The 19,065-nt window shown below is 34.4% G+C and overlaps 1 protein-coding gene across 1 annotated transcript in view; it reads right to left on the bottom strand.

Annotated features, from left to right (window-relative positions):
* Cfap47 (cilia and flagella associated protein 47) overlaps positions 1-19,065 on the bottom strand; it is a 421,187-nt gene that overhangs the window by 344,309 nt on the left and 57,813 nt on the right. Inside the window, exons 17-19 of the mRNA XM_077107522.1 lie at positions 14,787-14,909; positions 12,823-12,954; positions 4,092-4,169 (exon numbers count right to left, since the gene is read on the bottom strand). Coding sequence (XP_076963637.1) covers positions 4,092-4,169; positions 12,823-12,954; positions 14,787-14,909 — 333 coding nt within the window. The remainder of the gene's footprint in view (positions 1-4,091; positions 4,170-12,822; positions 12,955-14,786; positions 14,910-19,065) is intronic.

Raw genomic sequence — 19,065 nt, 5'->3', positions numbered from 1 at the left:
AATACTAAATTAAGCTCAACTGACTACTGGTCATTTAAATTAAAGTGTCAGCCCATGTAAAATTCTACATATAAAATTTATAAAGTCCAAAATGGATAATGAAAATTTGATCTATATATATATAAAATTTTTTAAAATCACTTCTCTTATCCCATTCTTATCTTGCTAATACGTTAATTTGGATAAAATTTCCTAATTGTTACCAAGATACATATTCAATTAAATAGCCATTAGCTAGTAGTTATTAAATGCATTTTTAAAAATATCTGGTGATGCTAAAATACTATTTTTAAGAGGCAACTACATCTAAAATTCAAAATATTAAGGGCATTTTGATAAACATATTAATCCAAAGTCCCATAAACCATTAAACTGTACTATAACATGCAAAGCATGCACCAAATGACTTTAGAATGAAGAAATAAAGTAATAGAAGTCTCAATATTATCTATTTTTTTCAAGGAGTAATACAATAGCAATGGAATAAAACACTCTGGAAACTACTGGATCTAATCTTCAGGAATCACCAAAGCCTTGGACAAGCTAACTTAGTATCTGTCAGTTTGTCTGGACTTATCATGCCTTCACCACTTAATAACAGAGGGCGAAAAATTATAAATTAAAACCAGACCTTAGAATTTTGGTGATGCCATTAAAGGACAGACTAGAAGTAAGTCCCTACCTGAGGCAGCCACATTACCTCTTTAATCACTAACTGCTGCTCACTTTAATTTAGTGCAAGGTGCTGTGGCATGAGAAAACAAAATCAAAAGTACAGGTGACCCAAGAATAATATGACAACTGTTATGACAGAGATGTTCCCAGAGTTCTATTCATAAAATGTAATAAATATGTATGTTCATATTCATAACATCTAGTAAATGTCACAATGAAGGAGAAGCATACAGGCCTGCTTTTAAGAATCAAAGAAAGCTTCTTTGGGTGGATAACACCAGATCTTATTCATAAAGGATTGCCGCAGCCCGCCTGGCTGCAGCAGAATAACCGAGGGGTGACGAATAACTTGCATAGATTGATACAGCAGGAGTGGGAGCCGTTTATTGTAGGACAGGAGTGGTATTTATACATTCCACACAGCTTATCTTAATTAGCATAAAATAGATACAGCAGTCAACCAATAAGGAATCTCCACACTTAATGGCTCGCTTTTGTTACTTCACAAACCACTCCCTCTGGCATTTTGCCAGGCGCCATCCAGACTTGTTTACAGACCCTAACATTTCTCTGGCAAAATGCCAGGCACCATCCTGACTTGTTTACAGACTCTAACATTTCCCCCTTTTGTTTAATTTAAATAACGACCATAGTGGTTTTTACAAAAACACCATAAATAATCTGCTACAATCAGAAGAGGAGGAAAAAAAATGTCACAATACCAAGCCAATTGATGGCTCCATGCAAGAAGCCCTTGGAAAAATTATACCAGCAATGACACCGTTAGCAAAGATACCAAGTTAAAATTTGGGGGTCAACAGAGGTGAGGCAAAGAACCTCACCCCCCCGCTGGTACAAAGACCTCTCCACAGGTGTGGCTGTATACTGGACCAGTAGTCAGTGACGGGTAAGATCCAATTGCAATGGTACCAACCTAAGACAAGAGGCTGACGCCTTGAGGTCAGCTCATCCGATAACAGGTAAGGACCATATGTACTATTGAACAACCTAAGGCAGGCACGGTCCCTAAGCCACATGCTTGTTGTTTAAACAGAGAGGGGGAGATGTTGAGAGCCACAGCCGAAGGGGCCCCAGCAAACTTTCAGACTGCCAGCTAATGATTGGCTCACAGCGGCCCCAGCAACATCTAGCTGATTGGCTCCTCTGCGGTGATGCTCATTGGACTGTTTCCCTGCCCTTTCAGGCCACGGAGATGCTCATTGGGGGACTTTTTTGGCTCCGCCCACACGACCCAACCAATCGGCCTCAAGAGCAGGAGGATTGTAGGATGTAGAGAGGCTAGTGGTTGGGGGAGTGGCTTGTGGGAAGCCGGTGGTGGCAGTTGGGCTCTGAGGGTTTTTCCTGAGGAGTGGTTTTGTTTGGCGTGTGTGGTTCTAAAAATAAAGTTAGTTTCTTTTGACAAGTGGCTCCTGAATTATGCCCAGCCAGACTGTGGCATTAAGGACATACACAACCTTCTGTATCTCCCCATAATACTCCCATTTTTGTCATCAAAAAGAAATCTGGTAAATGGAGATTATTGCAAGATTTAAGAGCCATTAATAATGAGATGGTTATAATGGGACCTGCTCAATCGGGGATTCCTCAATTGTCTGCTTTGCCAAAAACTTGGTATGTTTTAGTTATAGATATTAAAGATTGTTTTTTTTCAATTCCAATTAATCCTAAGGATAGTCCACGTTTTACATTTACTATTCCTGCACTGAATCATGAAGGTCCTGATCAGAGATATGAATGGAAGTACTCCCTCAAGGGTTGGCTAACAGCCCAACTATGTGTCAAATTTATGTTAACAAAGTAATCCAGCCACTTAGAAATCAAAATCCTGAACTACAAATATTTCACTATATGGATGATGTGTTATTGGCACACAAAGCTAAAAACACATCGCTAGAACGTTATGCCACACTTACAAACTTATTAAAAAAATTATAATCTAGAGATAGCAATAGATAAAGTACAATTAAATTTTCCAATTAATTATTTAGGAGTTCTATTATCCTCAACCATGGTCCGTCCATGTACGGGCCACCAAATGCCGCAGTCTGGCTGGGCACAATTCAGGAGCCACTTGTCAAAAGAAACTAACTTTATTTTTAGAACCACACACGCCAAACAAAACCGCTCCTCAGGAAAAACCCTCAGAGCCCAACTGCCACCACCGGCTTCCCACAAGCCACTCCTCCAACCACCAGCCTGTCCACCTCCCACAATTCTCCTGCTCTTGAGGCCGATTGGTTGGGTCGTGTGGGCGGAGTCAAAAAAGTCCCCCAATGAGCAGCTCCATGGCCTGAAAGGGCAGGGAAACAGTCCAATGAGCATCATCGCAGAGGAGCCAATCAGCTAGATGTTGCTGGGGCCGCTGTGAGCCAATCATCAGCTGGCAGTCTGAAAGTTTGCTGGGGCCCCTTCGGCTGTGGCTCTCAACATCTCCTAAGGATGGGCCAAGAAAAAAGGGATGTGTGTGTGTGTGTGTGTGTGTGTGTGTGTGTGAGTGTGTGTGTATGTGTTTATGTACTTTATCAACTGTAGCACAAAATTGTACTGGTGTACAGACAATAATTTCAAAATAAATGTGACTACAGTTCAGAAAATATAAATTGAGAACATCATGAGATACCATTTCATACACAATTGATCGTCAAAAATTCAAATCTGACAATCCAATTTGTAGAGCAATGGAATGTGAAGCAATGGCAATTCAAGAAGAAATTTCAGAAATTATCTTGATAATCCAGACATGTACAAATTATATGTCTTAGGAACTCTATTCTTAGAAGCCCTTGTATATGTATTTCTTAATATATGCATATAAATGGGCACAGCTAAAGTAATTTTATTAACAACAAGAAGAAACACCTAATTGGATGGCCAACAGAATAAGTATATAAACTATAGTATATCAACACAAGAAACAATTATATAGCAATGACAATGAATAACATACAGTTACAAATTAAATTAATGTTGGAAACACAATGTTCAATTACTATCAACTACAAACAGGCTACAAACAGTCTGTCTTATTTGTAAAGCTCAAAAACGAACAAACAAATGAATGATTGAGGTGATTTATACATATGTGGTCATTACAGGAAAGTGATTATCTGTTATGATGTATAGGATCATGATGAAGTCTACAGATTATTTTAATCATACTGGCAGTGTTCTAATACCTAGTTCAGTGGGGAATTCTTAAAAATTCTTTTAATATTTTATTACATCATATATATATATATATATATATATATATATATATTATCTATGTTAATTTTTATGTCAAATTACTTCATAGTAAAATATTTTTAAACATAAATGAGCTAATTCAGGATGTATATAACAAATAAAAGTCACCATACTTAAAAACTGACCACACAAATGGGCAACATACTCACCGGCTTTATTTCAATATTAGCAATCTCAACAGATCCACCAATCCTAAGGTCTATGATATTTCCATGGCGAATAGCAACCTTATTTAAGAGAAATATAACACATTGCAGAAACCACATTAAAATATAATTATATATTGCTGAGGAATTTCTTGGCATTTACAAAAAACTTTATAACTTAAATAATAGTGACATAATATAAATGTACAAACTTATTCTGGCAATTATCATCGTATTTGTTTTGCAGAACTGATACACCTAACAGTGTTCAACAATTAAAACTCTCAAATGGGATCAGTTGGTGGTTTGTAAATTTGACTTTAGAGTTTTACCCATTTGACTAGACCTTATTGCAACTCTGTAATTTTTTTTTAATTTAATCTCAATGGATTATTCAAAATTAAAGAAAAACAGGAGACCAAGTAAAATAGTTCTTCCCATAGAAAGAGTATATAATACATAAAATATTTCACTAAAATCTTAAGAAGCATAACTTAATTATTCAGAGGATATTACAAATTGACATGCTTTTCATTGATTAACCCATTTGTAAGTCTTAACATTCATGGCTTCCTTTTACTCACTTCCCCCATCATTATTTCCATTGAATGTACAAATGTACATTATTCCTCATTTACCACCCTTATCCCATTGGCCTCTTGACCTTCTCATCTCCAGAGACTTAAAATTCCCTCTGGATAATACCACCCCTCATAAATACATGACTTCTGAAACCATACGTTCATTCATCTTTCTTTTTCCCATAATCTCCCCATCCCTTTCTCACTCATTTACAAAGCCAATATTTTCTGAATATCACAATAGCAGATAATTCCAAGCCTGTGATGGATTATGATCCCTTGAGCAGCCCCAATTCACCTGTCTCTATATTCCCTTCATTCAACTTCCTCCAAAATTTATCTAACTTCTCACATAATGATTTATATTTGATCCACTTACACTCATCTATATGTTCACAACAACATTAGAAAAATTCTCTGCCATCTCTAAGATTTATCTTTAGCATTCAGACTAATATGCACAGTGTGTGTAACTGACTTAGGCATCTTTATGTGATCTGAAAGTTGCCTCAAACTCAAACAAACATATAAAAAATGCTACTATTCTATCATTCTGTCTTGTACTGAATGTTGCCACCATCTGCCTCAACCTTGACTCACCCCCTCACTTATATATGATCCCTTTTCAATCACCAAGCCCTAAGCATTAATCTCCTAAATTTGACTAGAATTTTCCTAGAATCTGATTTTCTGATGGAGGAAACTTCAAAAACTGAGAACACCAGGTTTTTTCTTATCTGGACATTTTCATCAGACTAATAACTCTGCAGTCAGTCTTGTCAGTTCTAGCTTATTGCTCTAAAACCCAAGCAATCTCTAGTAAATGTAAATATCATTGTGAAATCTTCATGGTTAAAACTCCTATCTCTTAAAATGAAGCTTGTATTTCTTAATGCTGATAAAGGCCTTGTATGACCTAAAACTCACACAGATCTCTGTCTTTCATCTACTATCATCCATATAGTCTATAAATTCAGTCATGCTAAACTTTAAGTTTCTCATATATATCTTAAAGCTCTGTCTCTTCCCCAAGTCTGAACACATGCTGTTTGAACTTCCTTAAATATTCTTTCCTTTTCTCCTTCTCTACACCATTATCATCCTTTTAATCTGGCTGATTCTCAAACTTAGGTGTCTTTTAGATGTATCTTCCTCTAGAAACCCTGCCAATTATGTTAAGCCTGGGGTATATATTTCTCCTGTCTCTTAGCCTGGGGCATTTTTCCATTTCATTATTTTCTAAAATATATTTTTATAATTCATAATTTAATTATTGACTTTCATGTATCTCCACCAGACTGTAAACTCTTCAAAATCAAGAACCCTGATTATCTTGTTCAACATTGTGTCTTTAGCATATACAAGAGATTGATGTATAATGTGACTGTTAAATGGAAGAAAAAATAAAACTTATAATGTTAAAAAGATAAGAGTTGTTAAAAAGAAAGCATAATCCTCTAAAATGCAGTGGAATTTTAATACAATTCTTACTTTTTATTTTTACCAGAATATTATGTTTAAAAATATTCTGCCCAAGACTCATATCACATATCACAATATCTAATTTATAAATGTCTGTCAACACATACTCATTTATAAAAATAAGATAACATTCTTAGGTTATTTATTTATTTTCGGGCCAGGCAAATCAGTGTTCATTACTTTAAACTACATATTTCTTAGTCATTAATTGCTATGGTACATTGAGAGATAAAGTGGAAGATATGTATGAAACTACTCCTTTTCCATCTCATGACAGTATACATAATACTATGTTTTTAAGCTAAATGCACACATCTGATCACTGAATTGAAGATAAAAAGCATTCCATTCCTTGTGTTTTACAATTGAATGAAATTTTACACAAACTGGTCCTGTATGTTTTATTTTGTTTAATGAGCACTTACAGAAGTACCTAAAATTAGTAACTTCATTTACATAATTCCTAGAAATAAAGTAGTAAAACAATTTATGTAATAAAATATAGATGTTATATTGTATTGAATTTGCATACAATTCATATAGTTATCAATTAGCATCCTATCATTGACTATTTTTCCCTTGAGCAACCTAAGTAATGCCATGAAAAAGGCCATTCTTTTCTCTATGACTGGTGAGGATTTGTCAAAACTCAAGAGATGCCAAATATTGCAATTGCAAGTGAAAGTGTCCCACATTAATGGAAGGTATTCATTTCATGTAGAAATTTCCATCATCAACTTTCACCAGAAATATTTTCTGCAAATTGTCTCCAAGTTCTGCTATACAACTTTATATTAGATGATTTATGTAAGTTTGCCTTTTTATATTTCTAACAATGACATATTTTAGAGCTAATTCAATTTCTAAAATAATAGAAATCTAAAAATTTGACCTTTAGTGTCATTAACTTTAAACTCCATTCCCAATAAGAAATTTAAAATACATTTTCTAAAAACAAATGCGTGGGGGGGACCCAACATGGCTGCCGGCAAGGAGGCAGCACTTTCAATGCCTCTGCAGGAACGGGAGCAGAGAGGACCATTAATTCACCTGCATACAGCCTGCTGAGGGACTTCTAGCAAAATTCTGCTGAAAGGAGACCTGCCGGGAATTACAAATAAATTTATAGGAGTAATCAACAACTCAGTAGTCAAACAGAACAAGAAGCAATATGAAAAAGCAAGGAAGGAAAGGAGTACAAACAATGCAGGAAGGCCTAAATACCCAGGAGAATATAGATTCATCAGAAAAATGGTCATATAAAGACCTCAAGGAATACCTTAGACAGATGGAATGGAACCTTAAAGAGGATACGAGACAGCAAATTCAAGCAGCAAAAGAACACATTGAGAACGAATTACAAAAACAGATAAAAGAAGAAGTTAAGCATCTTTATCAGGAGATAGAGATTATAAAAAAGAATCAGACAATAATCTTAGAAATGAAGGAACTTATAAACCAAATTAAAAACTCAAATGAGAGTATCACTAACAGAGTGGAGCAAGTAGAAGCCAGAACGTCAGATAATGAAGACAAAATATATCATCTTGAAAAGAGTCTAGCCAACTCTGATAGGCTGGTCAAAAATCATGAGAGAAGCATCCAAGAGATATGTGATAACATTAAAAAACCAAATTTAAGAGTGATCGGGATAGAGGAAGGCACAGAGATTCAAACCAAGGGAATGTGTAATCTACTACATGAAATAATTACAGAAAACTTTCCAGAAATAAAAAAGGAAACAGATATACAAATTGTAGATGCATACAGAACACCGAGCATACAAAATCAAAGTAGACCAACGCCAAGACACATTGTTATGAAGATATCCAATATACAGAACAAAGAGAAAATATTAAAAGCTACAAGAGAAAGGAGGCAGATTACATTCAGGGGTAAACCAATAAGGTTAACAGCGGATTTTTCATCTCAGACACTGAAAGCGAGAAGATCCTGGAACAACGTATTTCAAACACTGAAAGACAATGGATGCCAACCAAGAATTCTGTATCCAGCAAAATTAAGCTTCAGGTACGACAACGAAATAAAAATCTTTCATGATAAACAAAAGCTAAAAGAATTTGCAGCCAGAAAACCAGCATTGCAGAATATCTTGGGCAAAACACTACACGAGGAAGAAATGAGAAACAATAACCAAAGCCAACAGTGGGAAGTGCCCCAGTAAAGACTGACGGAGGGGGGAAAGCTAATCATGGAGAAATAAACTAAATTTAAAAAAAAAAAAGAGAGAGAGACAAATAATCAAACATGGATGGAAGTACAAACCATATAGCAATAGTAACTCTAAACATTAATGGTTTAAACTCTCCAATAAAGCGACATAGACTGGTAACATGGATTAAAAAAACAAATCCAACAATATGCTGCCTCCAGGAGACACATCTGACAGGAAAAGACATACACAGGCTGAAGGTGAAAGGTTGGGAAAAAATATACCATGCACACGGTCCTCGCAAACAAGCAGGTGTGGCCATCCTCATATCGAACAAAACCGACTTCAAGACTAAGTTAATCCAAAGGGATAAGGAAGGCCATTATATACTGTTAAAAGGAACCATTCACCAACAAGACATAACAATTATCAATATTTATGCACCAAATAATGGTGCTGCGACGTTCATAAAACAAATTCTCCTCAAATTCAAGAATCAAATAGACCACAATACAATAATTATGGGTGACTTCAACACACCTCTCTCACCATTGGACAGATCCTCCAAACAAAAGTTGAATAAAGAAACTATAGATCTAAATAACACAATCAATAACCTAGACTTAACTGACGTATATAGAATATATCAACCATCATCAAGTGGATATACTTTTTTCTCAGCAGCACATGGATCCTTCTCAAAAATAGACCATATATTATGCCATAGGGCAAACCTCAGTAAATATAAAGGGGTGGAGATAATACCATGCATTTTATCTGATCATAATGGAATGAAACTGGAAATCAATGATAAAAGAAGGATGGAAAAATCCTATATCACATGGAAAATGAACAATATGTTACTGAATGATCAATGGGTTACAGAAGACATAAAGGAGGAAATCAAAAAATTCTTAGAGATAAATGAAAATACAGACACAACTTATCGGAATCTATGGGACACAATGAAAGCAGTTTTAAGAGGGAAATTCATCGCCTGGAGGTCATTCCTCAAAAAAAAGAAAAACCAACAAATAAATGAGCTCACACTTCATCTCAAAGCCCTGGAAAAGGAAGAACAAAACAACAGCAAATGCAGCAGAAGGCAAGAAATAATTAAAATCAGAGCGGAAATCAACGAAATTGAAACAAAAGAAACTATTGAAAAAATCAACAAAACTAAAAGTTGGTTCTTCGAAAAAATAAACAAGATTGACAGACCCTTAGCCATGCTAACGAAGAGAAGAAGAGAGAGAACTCAAATTACTAACATACGGGATGAAAAAGGCAATATCACAACAGATGCTACAGAAATACAGAAGACAATTAGAAATTATTTTGAAAACCTATATTCCAATAAAATAGAAGATAGTGAAGACATCGATAAATTTCTTAAGACATATGATTTGCCCAGACTGAGTCAGGAGGATACACACAATTTGAACAGACCAATATCAATGGAGGAAATTGAAGAAGCAATCAAGAGACTACCCACCAAGAAAAGCCCAGGACCGGATGGGTATACAGCGGAGTTTTACAAAACTTTTAAAGAAGAATTAATACCAATACTTTTCAAGTTATTTCAGGAAATAGAAAAAGAGGGAGCTCTTCCAAATTCATTCTATGAGGCCAACATCACGTTGATTCCGAAACCAGACAAAGACACCTCAAAGAAAGAAAATTACAGACCAATATCCCTGATGAACCTAGATGCAAAAATCCTCAATAAAATTCTGGCGAATCGGATACAAAGGCACATCAAAAAAATTGTGCACCATGATCAAGTAGGATTCATCCCTGGGATGCAAGGATGGTTCAATATACGGAAATCAATAAATGTTATTCACCACATCAATAGACTTAAAGATAAGAACCATATGATCATCTCGATAGACGCAGAAAAAGCATTCGACAAAATACAGCATCCCTTTATGTTCAAAACATTAGAAAAACTAGGGATAACAGGAACTTACCTCAACATTGTAAAAGCTATCTATGCTAAGCCTCAGGCTAGCATCATTCTGAATGGAGAAAAATTGAAGGCATTCCCTCTAAAATCTGGAACAAGACAGGGATGCCCTCTATCACCACTTCTATTCAACATAGTTCTCGAAACACTGGCCAGAGCAATTAGACAGACAAAAGAAATTAAAGGCATAAAAATTGGAAAAGAAGAACTTAAATTATCATTATTTGCGGATGACATGATTTTATACCTAGAAGACCCAAAAGAGTCTACAAAAAAACTACTAGAACTAATAAATGAATTCAGCAAAGTAGCAGGTTATAAAATCAACACACATAAATCAAAGGTATTCCTGTATATCAGCAACAAAACTTCTGAAATGGAAATGAGGAAAACCACTCCATTCACAATATCCTCAAAAAAAATAAAATACTTGGGAATCAACCTAACAAAAGAGGTGAAAGATTTATACAATGAAAACTACAGAACCCTAAAGAGAGAAGTAGAAGAAGATCTTAGAAGATGGAAAAATATACCCTGTTCATGGATAGGCAGAACTAACATCATCAAAATGGCAATATTACCAAAAGTTCTATATAGGTTTAATGCAATGCCAATCAAAATCCCAAAGGCATTGCTTGTAGAAATAGATAAAGCAATCATGAAATTCATATGGAAAAATAAAAGACCCAGAATAGCAAAAGCAATTCTAAGCAGGAAGTGCGAATCAGGCGGTATATCGATACCAGATTTCAAACTATATTACAGAGCAATAGTAACAAAGACAGCATGGTACTGGTACCAAAACAGGCGGGTGGACCAATGGTACAGAATAGAGGACACAGAGACCAATCCACAAAGTTACAACTATCTTATATTTGATAAAGGGGCTAAAAACATGCAATGGAGGAAGGATAGCATCTTCAACAAATGGTGTTGGGAAAACTGGAAATCCATATGCAACAAAATGAAACTGAACCCCCTCCTCTCACCATGCACAAAAGTTAACTCAAAATGGATCAAAGACCTTGATATCAAATCAGAGACTCTGCGTCTGATAGAAGAAAGAGTTGGCTACGATCTACATATAGTGGGGTCGGGCTCCAAATTCCTTAATAGGACACCCATAGCACAAGAGTTAATAGCAAGAATCAACAAATGGGACTTACTTAAACTAAAAAGTTTTTTCACAGCAAGAGAAACAGTAAGAGAAGTAAATAGGGAGCCTACATCATGGGAACAAATATTTACTCCTCACACATCAGATAGAGCCCTAATATCCAGAATATACAAAGAACTCAAAAAATTAGACAATAAGATAACAAATAACCCAGTCAACAAATGGGCCAAGGACCTGAACAGAAACTTCTCAGAGGAGGACATACAATCAATCAACAAGTACATGAAAAAGTGCTCATCATCTCTAGCAGTCAGAGAAATGCAAATCAAAACCACCCTAAGATACCATCTCACTCCAGTAAGATTGGCAGCCATTATGAAATCAAACAACAACAAGTGCTGGCGAGGATGTGGGGAAAAGGGTTCTCTTGTACATTGCTGGTGGGGCTGCAAATTGGTGCGGCCAATTTGGAAAGCAGTATGGAGATTCCTGGGAAAGCTGGGAATGGAACCACCATTTGACCCAGCTATTGCCATTCTCGGACTATTCCCTGAAGACCTTAAAAGAGCGTATTACAGGGATACTGCCACATCGATGTTCATAGCAGCACAATTTACAATAGCTAGATTGTGGAACCAACCCAGATGCCCTTCAATGGATGAATGGATTAAAAAAATGTGGCATCTATACACCATGGAGTATTACGCAGCACTAAAAAATGACAAAATCTTGGAATTTGCAGGGAAATGGATGGCACTAGAGCAGATTATGCTTAGTGAAGCTAGCCAATCTCTAAAAAACAAATACCAAATGTCATCTTTGATATAATGAGAGCAACTAAGAATAAAGCAGGGAGGAAGAGCAGGAAGAAAAGATTAACTTTAAACAGAGACATGAGGTGGGAGGGAAAGGGAGAGAAAAGGGGAATTGCATGGAAACGGAGGGAGACCCTCATTGTTATACTAAATTACATATAAGAGGTTGTAAGTGGAATGGGAAAATAAACAAGGTGAGAAATGAATTACAGTAGAGGGGGTAGAGAGAGAAGATGGGAGGGGAGGGGAGGGGGAATAGTAGAGGATAGGAAAGGTAGCAGAATACAACAGTTACTATTATGGTATTATGTAAAAATGTGGATGTGTAACCCATGTGATTCTGCAATCTGTACTTGGGGTAAAAAAGGGAGTTCATAACTCACTTGAAGCTAATGTATGCTAATGTATGAAATATGATATGTCAAGAGCTTTGTAGGGTTTTGAACAACCAATAAAAAAAAAAAAAAACAAATGCGTGCATATTTTATAATACTATAACTAGTATTGTGCATATTTTAAAGAACCAAACAAACCCATATAGACATATAAAAAGTACAAAATACATATATAGAGAGGCACATATATAAACAAACATACCTTTGCTCTTGTATCAAATTTTTCTGCCACAGTGGGTGTATAGGAGATATTAAGAATAGTTATTCCCCCAAATGGAATTATTCCTTTTGATGGAATAATCTTAATGGTGGGCAAAAGACTCTGGTCACAAACCTGTAATTAAAAATGTACAGAAATGCTACATTATCCCTAAAATTATTGCTTCAAAGCTTTCACAGGAAAGCATCCACACCACTGGACATAGGAAATAAGGTATTATAATGTTGTTTGGAAATATCAAACACAAATAGCTTGGACTACATGAAGGAATTGCAGCCCTCATTCATTAAAAAGAAACTTCAATAGTGGCACCTTCCAATTCAAATAGGATGATGAAGTTTATCACCTCAAATGCCTTCAAAACTGCAACTATTTTCTTTCTTAAAATTCGCTTTTAATTGATGAATTGTGTTTATACATAAAAGTGAAATTAATTGTAATATTTTCATACATACACATTGCATAATTTGGTTAATTTCATTCTTCACTCTCTGCCCCTCTCCATCCCTCTTCCTGGTACCCCTTTCTCTACCCAACTCTTCTCCTTTCTATTTTCATGAGATTCCCCCTTTTTAAATTCCTTATTTCTCCAGCTTCCACATACAAGACAAAACATTTGACCCTTGACTTTTTACATCAGGCTTATTTCACTTAGCATATTGTTCTCCAGTTCCATTCATTTACCAGCAAATGGTATAATTTCATTCTTCTTTATGGCTAAGTAAAATGTCATTATGTATATAAACCACATTTTCTCTATCCAATCTTCTATTGAAGGACTCCTAGGCTGGTTCTATAACTTGGCTGCTGTAAATTGAGCTGTGATAAGCATTAATATGCATGTATTATATATTATGCTGATTTTGGTTCTTTGGGATAAATACCAAGGAGTGTGAGAGCTAGGTCATATTGTGGGTTCATTCCTAGTCTTTTGAGGAATCTCTGTACTAGTTTCTATAGTGGTTGTAGTAATTAAAGCTGCAAAATTTAGAAGACTGAGATATATTTGTTAGAGACCATGACAACATTGTATGTACATACAACATTGAAAGCTTTCTTTTCCCTGATACTGCAAAGTTTAAGCAAAGTTAGCAGAGAGGCAGGATGCTGAAGTAATCTCTTCTTTATATCTCCTTGATAGAATGCATAATATCTAAGATATCATTTTCATCTTCAAAAAGTCATAAGGCTTTTGGTTGTGCTTTGTTAGAGATCGGTTTAAACCTATTTATCATTCTTAAAGTCAGAATAATTTAAAGGGAAATTGGCCAAAATACTTTGGAGAAGAGGACAAATAGACTATCCAGGTAAGAACAAATTCTGAAATAAGCATGGTAGAAAAAGGATCTATTCATTTGTTTATTTGGGCAAGAATTAATTTGGGCAGAAAAAGACATGCTAATATAAAGCTTGAATGAAAAATCTTAAATGTTAATCTCTAATACCACTATTTGGGGTGGTGTTTAATGTATTTGTTTTAGCAAAAATAAAACAACTACATCACCACTTATCCCCTCCCTCCATTTAAATAAGGAGCAACAATTATATAAAGACTATCTGCAGACTTGCCTCAATTTATGTCTCAGTAGCTATTATAAGTCCTGCAAATGAGGAGAAAAGTAAAATCACATAACTAAATATAAAGTGTAAATTAATTATAATGTATATTTAAACATTTAAAAATATTTCTCAGTGAAATCAAATACCTGAAAGTAAAAACTGAAGTAGACAAGAAGGGAGTAACTAAGTAAGGAAGTGAGTAAACCATTTTTCTGTGAATTAAAAGGTACTCAGAAAATTCTTACGTAAATATAATGTCTAAAATTAGCATAAATCTATTTATAGGGAATAAAGCATTACTCTGATATAATTCATGGCACCAACAAATTAAATCAAATCATAATATGATCTGATTCAAATAAGAAATGACCAAAATTCTATAGTACCTTGAAGTAAGCATGGTTTTTTCCTACATTGTGTAATATGGCTTTCCTCCAAGTTGTTAAGCCTTGAGGACTATTACTGAACAGTATTCTTGGCTCCAAAAGTACAACCTTGGTGTGACCAATCTAGTAATGAGAGGAGAAAAGGAGAAAAATGTAAATGTCATAATAGCAAATAAAATAATTGATCACAAAAAAGGGTTTTATTAACCAAAGATATGATTATTGAATGAAACATGACAATCATCCTTATATTATTTATTCAGTATATTCTAACATAAAAACAAATCACATATCAAGTTATTTCATTGTAATTTTGATTAAAAAGTACTCAAGGTATTATATTGTTTTCTTAAATTTAAACAACATCTGTGACAATTCAGTCAAGATAGAGTAATAATATCATTGGAGAGGGCTGGGGTTGTGGTTCAGTGGCAGAGCACTTGCCTTGCACATATGAGGCACTGGGTTCAATCCTCAGCACCACATAAAAATAAATAAACAAAATACAAATTAAAAATACATAAAAATCATAGGAGAGATTTTACTTAGGTATTTGGGTTGTACTATTAGCAATTAGGTATTTATAATTTAGATATTTAAATATTTTTAGACAAAAATACCTAAGTATTTCAGTGGTAATATGATGACAATAGTAGTAATCAAATTACTATGTTCCCAGTGTGAGCCAAATATATTAGTTCTTTACTTATATTTTTACTATGGTCTACCAGTCCAGAAAGTACCTATGAAAAGCTAGACCATGTCTATATTGCTCATCTTTTTTTTAAAAAAAAAAGAGAGAGAGAGAGAATTTTTAATATTTTATTTTATTTTTTTAGTTTTCGGCGGACACAACATCTTTGTGTGTATGTGGTGCTGAGGATCGAACCCGGGCCGCATACATGCCAGGTGAGCCTACCGCTTGAGCCACATCCCTAGCCCAATATATTGCTCATCTTTAAATACACAGTCTGCATAGGGCCTGATACAAAGTATGGACTTAGTAAATAATAGTGACATAAATGGATGAATGAAACTGACAAATTTCACCAAAAGTAGGGTGATTAAGAATTTTGTCTAAGTCATACAATGGGTAAGTAACATTCATCAACTTCACAAAATATGAATAAATCTATTTCAACAAATATACACAATTGTTCTATATATTAATCTCTTGCTACCTTTACAGGTAAGAAAAACCCATTCTATGAACAAAGAAGCAAAGTTAACACTACTAAACAGCAAAGAAGAGAAATAAGAGCAGTAATAAAAATACACTTTCACCCCTACAATATTCCTCCACTTTTAAGCTTCATGGAGATTTTAAATTTAAATTATAAAGTGTAATTAGATTGTGTGTTATGTTAAAGAAAAAAAATAGAATGGTATATTTAAAATGTATTCCCAAACTACAGAAGGCAGAGAGAGTAAGATAACTCTATGGAGGAAGGGAATTTAGAACTAAGAAACCTATTGATTCATCATTGGAAGGAATTTAGAGATATTATCCACCCAACCATGTACAGGGTGTTACTCTGTGCTTTGCAAATGGGAAGATTTGAAGGGCCAGAAGTATGGAAAGAAAGCTGCCAAATGAGATTATCTAGCCATGTTTACTACAAGCTTTCTCATAGAGCATAATATAATGATAATATACACTTTGCTTTTCTGAGAATGGGGACATGGTTTATTGTGATTCACAGGTCTCTCTGCTCCTCATTCTGCACAAAGCACTTCATAAAACACTTTTCTTATAATTACAAAGCACTAATAAACATTTTTAAAAATTGAAAAGAATACTTTTTGGAAATATTGGTATTATGTACCTGTCCAATCATATAGGAAAGCAAGCTATATTCAAGAAGAAATAGAACACAAATTTTCCAGTGCCTTATTCAATGTCCTTTATACCAGGTACTATATTGTCTTTAATCTATGAAAATATTCTTTCTAAAGTTTAATGCATCCTTATAATTATTTATTAGAAAAATCATAATTTGGATAATTGCAATGATAAATTGTTAAACTAAGAGGAAATAGTCAAGTTAGTCAGTCCTTTCAAAAGAAATGACAAACCTAAAATGAACACCTTATTTATTCATTTAATGTTCCTTTCTATTTGCTTTTGTAAGATTTACTTTTCAAAGCTTCAAAAAGGTTCCTAAAATAACTAATTATCATGATATCTCAGAGTTTAATTGTTATCCAATGCTGGTGTAGGAAATACAAAAAGCAAATTTTATCATAGGGTAATAATAAAGGATGTGGAAGCAGTTGGCTATAAATTCCAACTAAGGTGTTTACTATACATGTGAAATTGTATTAGTTATTTAAGCATTCTAATACTCTATTTTTTCACCCATCAACTGAGTTAATAGTGTCTCATAGGGTTGTTATAACAATTAAATTAGTTAACAAATGAGCACATTTAGCACAGCACCTGGCACACAGCAATTATTCAATAAATGGTATCTCCAATGCTAATTCTAAATTAGTAAATTGTCATCTTTTATCTGTTAGAAAAAAATACATATGAGGTATGTTAGGAAATTTAAATAGTAAAGTCGTTAAGTACAATTACATAAAGAATAGTTAAAAATCTGTGTGCATAGATTTACCACAAGGCAATATAAGAATGATGATAGAGACATTATTATATTATCTAAACATCTGAAATAAGCCAAATCCCTATCAGTTGTATAGAGGATAAATGATAGTATGGTCACACAGTGGGATACTATTCAGGAATGAGAATGAACAATCTATGACCATATGAATCAGCATAGACAAATCCCACAAACCTAATGATGATAAAACAAGGTGTATATATGAGAGGATATATGGTTTAATTCCATGTATATGAAGTTCAAAATCAAAATTAATCTGTGCTCTTAGAAGTAAGGAGAGTGATGATCTTGGGATGGATACAGTGAATGAAAATGTGAACTGGGGTGGGGTAGCTCTTTTGTTGTATTAATCACATTATGTTTCTAGATCTAGCTCATCTAGGAATGGGTTACAAAAGTGTTACCAGTTTGTGAAGATTAAGTGATACATGATTTTCAGTCTGTGTACCTTTTTATGCGTATTATATTTCAACATAAAGTTTAAGAAAGAATACTAAGTAATCTATACATATTGAAAACCAGGATTCAGCTTATTTCAAGCTTGGACCAGAGGAAAAACCATACTGTGTTCTGACTGCCATTTGATGCCACTCAAGTTTCTGAATCTCTCTTCTTTTTAGACTGTAAGTTTTGTCACAGCTAAAATATGTAAAACTATCATCATGTCCCATAGAGATGAAGTTTAGTAAAATAGCCTTTGGCTTGTTTTAAATTTTTAAGAACATTGGGTGGAGCCAGGCACAGTGGTACATGCCTACAGTCCCAGAGATTTGGGAGGCTGAGGCAGGAGGATCTCCAATTCTAGGCCAGCCTCAACAATTTAGCAAGGCCCTCAGCAATTTAATGAAACCCTGTATCAACATAAAAAATAAAAAGAGCTGGTGATGTGACTGAATGGTTAATCATCCCTGGATTCAATCCCCAATACCAAAAAGTAAAAACAAAATTAAAAAAGAGCTCAGCAAGTAGAGTGCTTGCCTAGCACATGTGAGGCCCTGGGTTCAATCCCCAGCACCACATAAAAATAAATAAATAAAATAAAGGTATTGTGTCCAACTATAACTAAAAAATAAATATTAAAAAAAAGAGCTAGGGATTTTAGCTCAGTGGTTAGGCCCCTCTGTGTTCAATTCCAATACCAAAAAAAAAGAACACTTGATGGAAAATTTGGCATATTAGTAAAGTGCATTCTTGGTGATAGGAAGCCATAAAGTTAAGGCCTTCTAGGCTCTACCACAGAAAGAAGCTGAAAAATTATCTATTGCAGCTTTTGCTTTGTTCACATTTTTATTACAAGATGTATATTCCATAAAAATGTAAAAATATATATTTTCCTACTATGTAAATTACATGATCTATTTCATACTGAATTATTAACTACTACTAGAATATTAACAATGCAATACAGCAGAGCAAAATATAATTTTCTCCCTTCTTCTTTGGTGTCTATTAGTGAAACAATTTAATTTCCAGTTGATTCCATGATGGTATCATAGATTTATAGAGATTCTGACAGTCTAGTATTGTTTTCATAAAACTCTTAGATTTTTTAGCTAATTCTAGATACCTAACACATTTTTTAACAAATTCTTCATTTATGATAGACAAGAGGCTCCATGAAGGAGCTAAGACAATTTAGTTAATGAAGTATT

Source organism: Callospermophilus lateralis, chromosome X (genome assembly GCF_048772815.1).
Source record: "Callospermophilus lateralis isolate mCalLat2 chromosome X, mCalLat2.hap1, whole genome shotgun sequence".
Taxonomy (NCBI): Eukaryota; Metazoa; Chordata; class Mammalia; order Rodentia; family Sciuridae; genus Callospermophilus; species Callospermophilus lateralis.
The sequence above is the reverse complement of the archived record's forward strand: the minus strand, read 5'-3'. Positions and strand labels throughout refer to the sequence as shown.